This window comes from Eucalyptus grandis, chromosome 8 (genome assembly GCF_016545825.1).
Source record: "Eucalyptus grandis isolate ANBG69807.140 chromosome 8, ASM1654582v1, whole genome shotgun sequence".
NCBI lineage: Eukaryota > Viridiplantae > Streptophyta > Magnoliopsida > Myrtales > Myrtaceae > Eucalyptus > Eucalyptus grandis.
In genome coordinates this window covers 17,316,629-17,325,131 of record NC_052619.1, presented here as the reverse complement: position 1 = coordinate 17,325,131, position 8,503 = coordinate 17,316,629, and the positions used below count along the sequence as shown (strand labels likewise).

Sequence of the window (8,503 nt, the reverse complement as noted above, 5' to 3'; positions counted from 1 at the left end):
TGTGAAGACGAAAAGGAAAAAGATGTTGTATTTCATCATCTAAGCTTTCTATTTTTGACTAAAAACAGAAATTGATAACAAAAATAGACTATGAAAAAGAATATTAACTTGTATAATGTCGCTTTTGGCAAAAGTAAAAGGAAAATAAGAAATAAGTGCTTCTTGGATGGTGTAACACGTTATGAAAGAAAGAAAACAATACCATAATTTCTAGCGGTGGACCAACGCGCCCTGATTAGAGCCTCACTAACTTCGTTGTCACGCAAACACTATAGATGCAAATTTCCAAGTCAACCATCAACACAAAGTCTAGCGAAGAAAAAGTGGGTCTCATGTGGAAATTGCAGCCCTTGCAGTCAAGGCGACAAAAACACGGTGTTGGAATTATTTATGGCGTGGCTTTCACGTTGATTAGAAAAGAAACTTCTCTGCAGTTTTCAGATTTAACTTTTCTTGGCAAATTGACTCTTTAGGAATCAATTTTAGTTCAGTTAAAAAAGAATCGATTGGAATGTTATGTACTCTAAATTGAATCAAAATCCTTTCAAGTGAGGCATTGGCATGCATTTTTTTTTCAATTTTATTTTCAAGGCCAATATTCCACGAGTGTCAGTTCAATAAATTGTGAAGACGAAAAGGAAAAAAATGTCGTATTTCACTGTATAAGCTTTTTCATTATTGACAAAAAAAAAAAAAAAAACAGAATTGGTAACAAAGATAGACTATTAAAGGGAATATTAACTTGTATAACAAAAATAAAAGGAAAAACAGGAGATAGTGCTTCTTGGATGGTGTAACACATTATGAAAGAAAGAAAGCAAATTCGATAATTTCTAGTGATGGGACCCACACACATTGACTAGAACCTCACTAATTTGGTCTACGCAAAGACTAAACATGCAATATTCAAGTTCACAAAAAAAAAAAAAAAAAAAAGCGATGTTTACTTATTCACTATCAACTTCAATATTACAATCACTCTCCCGTAATTGTGTTAGATCTATGAACAATACTGTCATCTCTCTTGGAACTCCGTTGCTTGGTTTTATTTAAAACTGAATCGAATGGTAGCTGGATCTTGTTTTGAATGAGCCGTCCTTTTGTCGAGTTTGAGCGTTACTTGCTGTTCTCTTTTGAGTTTGGACATGAGCTAGAGTCTAGAATGGAGGACCATTCTCATGTGGAATTTCACAACCACTAAAGAGATTAAGTTTGTTAATTTTTTTTTCCATTTTCTACTTTTTTTAGCATCATTTTTTATGCTGCTTTATTTTGATAATAATAAAACTTAAAATTTATACTTCTCTGTCTGCGATCTCTGAACAAAGTGGAGATCACGCGTTCCTTATGAACATCGGTGTCTCGAGGAATGTTTGCTTAGTAGGAAAACTCATGTGCAGGGGACAACAGTGAGGAATATGATGCTTGTTCTGAAGAATGCAAGGCACCATCTCATGTCTTATCATCAAGTGAACGCACAAGTTCTTACTGCATTTAGGGATTGAGCTGACGTAATACATAATATTCTCTAACATAACATCACATGTTCAATTTCCATTCATCATAAAGGCAAAATTGTCAGCGTACTCTGTCTTTACTCTTTGACATGTGCTGGTCATTCATCGTATAGGCTTGGACCCATCCCTTGACATGAGGACCAAGTCGGAGATAGCTTGAATGAGGACCAAGTCGGAGATAGCTTGAGCACATAGCTATCTTCGACGTGGGTGATCAACCAGAGGTCGAAGGTGGGGATGAGAGGTTTTGATGGAAATGAGAGAGATTCATTGCTCAAAATGCAAACATTGACACGAAGAAAAAATTACCTTGTTATACCAAGAGGATTCACATGAAACAAAAATTGAATGAATGCCATACAACATTCATCGTCATTTATAAAATATGGACATAACGAGTCTACTAAAAAACACTACTGCCATATGAAAAACATGTAAAAGCTTCATAGATTACATTTTGAATGATGATACATGTTGATAGTACTATTGATAATTTTTGCATCTCATTACAGGGAAACAATCACACAATACATGATTTCATAAACTCATGGTCATGGTAAAATTGGGAACTGCTAGAAACTATCGGAGTACTTGACGAAGATGAGACTGTTTCAAGTTCTATCTCAGCGTCAACATCATCAATGGGTGCCTCTCTCGGATACAAAAGTGGTTTTGGAGGCAGTTGCAGTTTATCCATATCTCCTTCAAGCATATCTAGGACTTTCCTCATCGACGGCCGATCATTAGGGCTCAATTGTATACACCACAGTGCAACGATTATCATCTTCCTCGTTGTTTCTCTTTCCTCTTCTATGACATCTACCCTTTCAAGTTCCTTTTCTTTGTCAAGTTGGTCATAAACCCACAAAGGAAAGTAAATTTGACTTGAATGCTCTGCATGAGCATTTAGATTTCTCCTTCTACCAGCCATTTCCATTAATAACATCCCAAAACTATAAACATCGGCTTTGTAAGAAATGCCACCGATGTCTTTATAGAATAGCTCAGGAGCCATATAACCCAAGGTTCCTCTTGCTGCAGTCAGCGATACTATACTGCGATCGGTGGGATAAAGTCTTGCAAGTCCAAAGTCAGAAACTTTCGGAGTGAAACTTCGGTCTAGGAGAATGTTGTGAGGCTTGATGTCAAAATGTAGAATTTGCATATCACATCCCCGATGTAGATACTCTATCCCTCTAGCTATGCCAAGAGAGATCTCATACATTTTCTTATAATCAAGAGGATCATCACCATCCTTATAGGAAATGTGTTTATCCAAAGATCCATTCGGCATGAAATCATAGACAAGAGCTTGTTTGGGGTATTCGAAGCAAAAACCAACAAGCTGCACCACATTAACGTGGTGGATCCTTCCAATTGTGGCCACTTCATTTATAAAATCTTGGCCATTAGATTTTGATTTGTTCAAAATCTTAACCGCAACTTCATTGCCACTTCTAAGTATTCCTCTGTATACGGAACCATATCCCCCCTCACCTAACTTGCATTTGAAATTTGTTGTGATCCTCTTGATATCCGAGTAAGAGTACCTTATGGGCAAAAAGTTATTGTGAGCTCGTAGGAATTCTTCGATGTTTGCATCGGTCGCTTGATGCCTTCTCATCCACTTCAAGATTAGAAATATCAACACACACGGAGCTCCGAGTATGAATTTTGCTGCTAGGAAGTGGACTGCGGAGAAATTTGGCCATCGATTAGCATAGTGTGATAATTTTTTTACACATACAATTTTTGTTTGTCAGAGTGCTGAATGAGAGCTTCATAGGTGTGAAGAGAAAAGGACTTATCATACCCAAGACAAAGAAGAGATTCCATGCGGCAGTTATAGCAACACCGCCCATGATATCCCGCGTAGAATCATCTGTAGATAGTAAGAGAATTCGTGAGAGATTACTAGATATGGTTAATTAGAATTAACGACCAATCAATAAAGAACTAGATCCATTGTTTTAGCAGTTAAATAATAAAAGCAATTCACGTTAAGATATACCCCAAGTGAAGGATAACTTCATACAGTCACTGCAAAGTGCAAAGACACACTTTTGTTAATTGAAATTTGCAAGTGGAGAAGTCTAGAATAAAAAAAAAAAAAAAAGAGTGAACGAGTTTCACTTTTCTAGATAACGCTTAGATCCATGAAATCCATGTTATCATTGCATGATCTTTTCTTTTGAAGAAACACGTTTTCGCTTTTGTTCTCCTAAATGTACCAAATGTTCATAAGTTCCCCATAACAATAACATCGATTCAAGGGACACAAGCTACGATCAAATCAAACAATTTTCCCAAAAAAAAAAGGCCTAGTTCCCTAAAAAACCCTCAAGTTCTAGTCCAATTTTGGCCCGAACCTTTTTTGTCTCAGAAGAAACCCCAAACTTTAGGTACAATCCCAGATTTGCCTCGAATTTTGTTTTGTTTAAAAAAATCACCAACTTTTAATATATTCTGAAGTTTACCCCATGGTCCGGTCCCAATTTGACTGACATTTCCACATTGATAACAACTCCACTTCAATAAGGTGACATGAAAAATTATTCCCAAAATGAAACCGTTCTAAGATATGAAAATTTGACTAATGGCAATTTTTTGATGGGGTAGATTTGCAATTAGAGTAAAAATTAGTGTTTTTTCTTTTAGACAAAAAAAGTTAGAGATAGATTTAGGATTTGGCCTAAAGTTTGAGGTTTTTCTAGATAAAGAAAAGTTCGAGGCAAATTTGGACTGGACCTAAAGTTTAGGGTTTTTTTTAGACAAAAAAAGTTCGGAGCAGAATTGGGACTAAACTTAAAGTTGTGGTTTTTTTTAGTGAATAAGGCCCAAAAAAAAAAAAAAAAATAAAGAAAGAGTGTCAAGTCCAAAAAAGCTCCACACATGTAAAATAAAAGAGCAATGCACGCCAAATCTACTAAAAATCTTTGAACTTTTTCACTAAACAGATGTGGCAATTTTTTTTATTGGGTATTAAAGAAAGTAATGACTCGATAAATCAAACCAACGTATTACAATATCCAATAGAAACATGCGACATTACTCAGTAAGTAAATTTTGATAAGATCCCTCAGTAGAGCTAACATTTGAGAAAAGGATGAGGATGAAGAAGAAGAAGAAAGAAAGTAAAAGAGTAAAGGAAGAAAAGCTTAGAGAAAGTCAGCTTACACGAGTAATATGGTTCGCACCACACCTCTAGGTACATAATCACGCAAAGACAGAAAATTACCCGCAAAGATGGCGGAGACACCGCAAATGGCACAGATGGCGAAGACAGCGTAGACGGCGCAAAAGGCGGAGATGGAGGAGACGGCGGAGATGGTGGAGACGGTGGAGACGGTGCAAACGATGGAGATGGCGTAGACAGTGCAGACGACAAAGATGGCACAAACGGCGCAGATGGCGAAGATGGCTAAGACAGCGGGAGACCGCCGAGATGGCAGAGGCGACGGAGACAGCTGAGACATCTGAGACAGCGGAGATGGCGGAGACGGCAAAGAAGGAGGTCCATGATAATAGAGATTTAATCCTTCAGCCATCATGTTGGGGAGGTCCTTACACGTTGGTCTCATGTTATAACCCGAGAAGCAAGTCATCATGGTTATATTGCAAGAATCCTTGATGTCCCCTACTCGTAGAGCTTTTTCCTTTGTAGGCAACAAATACACAAAGTATGAGTACCACTTCATTTGGGAAATATTTGGGGGCGTATCGGAAGGGTATGCTCCCTCAATACATGGTTCAGTTTTGATATACGAAGGAGAAGCAACGGGCTGTGAGCACTTCATGAAGACCGCCGAGGATGAAGTATAATTAGAGTATGGATACCGATCATTATAATTATAGTGTGGATACCTATCACTCAAGTCGAAGCTCCCCAAAAGGAAATCAGGGAGGGCTGTACAATAAACATTATTCACTCCATCCTCAACCACCGTGATCTGACCAGAGAAATCATCTCCGGAACTATTGTCATAGTAAATCGACTTCACATAATATCGACAGGTAGACAAATATAGAACGGTGCGATTGATTTCACAAAGTAGCTCATACTCAAAGCGGCCGCAGTCTTCCGGGTCGTCTTTCAATCAAAAAGGATAGTGTATGTCACGAACATCGCCGCAAGATGAAGGGGCGCACAAGTAATTATTCTTCACACTGCAACTCGTCCCCAGTAGCAACAGAACATGCAGTATGAAAAGCAAAACACGGAACATGCTCATGAAGCTTAGAGACTTAATCGTCTCTCTATCGTTTGATCTGATGCAATGAAAGTTTTTGCTAATTGGTAATGCGATGGAGGCCTAGTTATATGAATGAAAAGCGTCGGGAGTCGTCGGTCATACAAATGTCCAAGTCAACCAATAAAGGCAAGTCTAGTGAAGAAAAAGTGTGTATCGCGTGGAAATTGCAATCCTTGCAGTCTGGGTGACAAAACATAGTGTTGGAATTATTTATGCATAGCTTTCACATTTATTAGAAAAGAAACTTCTCTGCAGTTTCCCAATTGACTCTTCTTAGTACCATAAAAAAAGAATCGATTTGAATGTTTTATATTCTAAAATGAATCAAAAATCCTTTCGAGTGAGGCATTGGCGTTCTATTTTCTTTTCAAGGCTAATATTCCATAAATGTTGCTTATTAAATTGTGAAGACAAAAAGGAAATACATATCTTATTTTATTGTATGAGCTTTTTCATTTAAAAAAAATGGTAACAAAAATAGCTTATTGACGGGAATATTAACTTGTATAATGTGGCTTTTGGCAAAAGTAAAAAGAAAATAAGGAGTGCTTCTCGGATGGTGTAACACGTTATGAAAGAAAGAAAGCAATACAATAATTGCTATCGAGGGACCAACACACCTGGAAAGCAATACAATAATTGCTATCGAGGGACTGACGCATCTAGAAAGCAATACAATAATTGCTATTGAGGGACCGACGCATCTAGAAAGCAATACAATAATTGCTATCGAGGGACCGACGCACCTTGACTAGAACTTCACTAACTTCGTCGTCACAAAAAGACTATAGATGCAAAATTTGACTTCAGAAATATAAAAGCGATGTTTATTTATTTACTATCAACTTTAATATTTCAATCACTCTCCCACAATTGTGCTAGATCTATGAACAATACTATCATCTCTTTCCTATAATAGAACCGCTTAATGATTGAACTGATCAATTTCAATAATACTGTCATTTTATCAAATGAAACGAATGTTGTTGCCCGCTTCATGATCATCTTCCATATCTGAATGTGTGGAATTGAAGGTGTCATGTAAGCTCAAATGAGACTATCAGTCAATTTACCATTGTGAACATAACATCAGAGAGTTTTGCATAGCAATTCTTCTCAGCGAAATAGAAATGCCTTCAAATAGTTGTAATTAGCACTTACCATATATTTTCTCAAGCTAATGCATGCCCCTAAGTATAATTGAAGAGACTGAAATGGATTTTCCATATAATACAACAAAGTTTATTTTAACTGACGCATCCAATGACGTTTTAACTGCACATGTTCAATTTTTTGTAGTAATATTATTACTGATTACGTTTTTATTTTTCTTTTTATTGCATATTACCCTTTCTGGAAATAGGTTCGTTCTGCGAGCATCTCCACAGCAATGATACTTTATTTGCTTTCTATCATCATTAAATATTCAGCAATGATTAGTGAAAATTTTAAGTAGAAAATCTCTCCGTGACCTATATTATCTCTTGCACGTATACCAAAAGATTTGGACATACATTATGCAAATTGATGTATCAACTATCAATTCATTCAGTGCCATAATAAACTATAGAAAAATAATAATCTATTTTGTAGTGTTGGATTTTTCATTTTTGACAAAAACGAAATTTGTAACTGAAAAGATTAATAACGGCACTTAAGACTATCGTTGCACGTTACGAGAAAAGAATAAAGGCCATACAATAATTTCTCAACTAGCAATAGATGGACGTGAGCCTCAATTTGAAAGTCATTTGCTTCGTCATTGCTCGACACGCACGAAGACTATAGGTGCAATATTCGCATCCATAAAAATAAAGCAATACGTGCTTTGTCACTAGCAATTGAAGTATTATTCTTGTAGATCAATCACTCACTCTCCTATAAAATAACCCCATCTCTTTCCCGCAATAAAATCGAATGAACTAACAGATCTCAACAATAACGTCGTTTTATTGAACAAAAGATGCTGTTACCTGCTTCATAATCATTTTCCATCTCCAGCTGGTGCTGCGTCATGTAAGGTGAAATGGGACTACAAGGAAGAGTGCTACCATTTTCATTCTCTGTTGATAGCTGCTTGAATCTGCTCAAGACTCCTCTCTTTCGTTTCAGGGACCACCGTGATCACGAACACCATCCCTGCGGCGTTAATCACTGCATAAAGAAGGAAGGTACCTGTGAAGCAAGCCAGCAGAGTTATTTGCTTTCGAGAAGTTTTGCGGAGCATATTCTGACATTTTTCTCATGGGAAGAATGCTTTAATATATACTACCTGTCTATCAATCATTCTATAGAAAGACCCACTTCACTTATTTTCTTTTCTAAATGACACGTCGACTCAATTTTCGTGATATTCGAATCTAGGTAGAAGTTGCAGTAAACACATTGATTGAAATAAATGGACTGAATATGCATTCGAGACCGTGAAGAACAGAGTGACAGACACCTCCAGCTCCAAATAGGATCGAAGTTTTTGGGAAAAGCTAGGTCTCAAGTCTGTAGTTTGGTTGAATTCGTGCAAAAAAAAAAACATGTTCCAATGTGACAAATGTTTATCGAGCTCCTGCCAGAGCAACAGTTCAAAGAGCGTTTTCAGCGGAGTCGTACCATTGGAGATTGTACAAATGCGATTATAAAGGCGAGTTGATCATAAACCCACAAAGGAAAGTAAATTTGACTCGAACACTGTGCATGTGCATTTATATTTCTCCTTCTACCAGCCATTTCCATTAA

General features: G+C 37.0%; 1 protein-coding gene across 1 annotated transcript; it reads right to left on the bottom strand.

The window, feature by feature from the left end:
* Positions 1-1,844: 1,844 nt before the first annotated feature.
* On the bottom strand, positions 1,845-7,786 carry LOC104430221 (PR5-like receptor kinase). The gene is made up of 4 exons (XM_039299662.1): positions 7,744-7,786; positions 4,756-5,607; positions 3,331-3,399; positions 1,845-3,209 (listed from the first exon to the last, which is right to left on the bottom strand). Exons 1-4 carry the CDS (start codon positions 7,784-7,786, stop codon positions 2,038-2,040), a joined length of 2,136 nt encoding a protein of 711 aa, XP_039155596.1. The 3' UTR covers positions 1,845-2,037.
* Positions 7,787-8,503: the final 717 nt, after the last annotated feature.

Bases quoted from the DNA above. Each gene is read 5' to 3' on its own strand.
- LOC104430221 (XM_039299662.1), bottom strand. From the start codon at position 7,786: ATGACGCAGCACCAGCTGGAGATGGAAAATGATTATGAAGCAG. The intron at 5,608-7,743 runs GTAACAGCATCT...TTTGATTGAAAG, and splicing joins GGAAAATGATTATGAAGCAG to ACGACCCGGAAGACTGCGGC. The intron at 3,400-4,755 runs GTAATTTTCTGT...TACTATCTACAG, and splicing joins TGTCTCCGCCATCTTTGCGG to ATGATTCTACGCGGGATATC.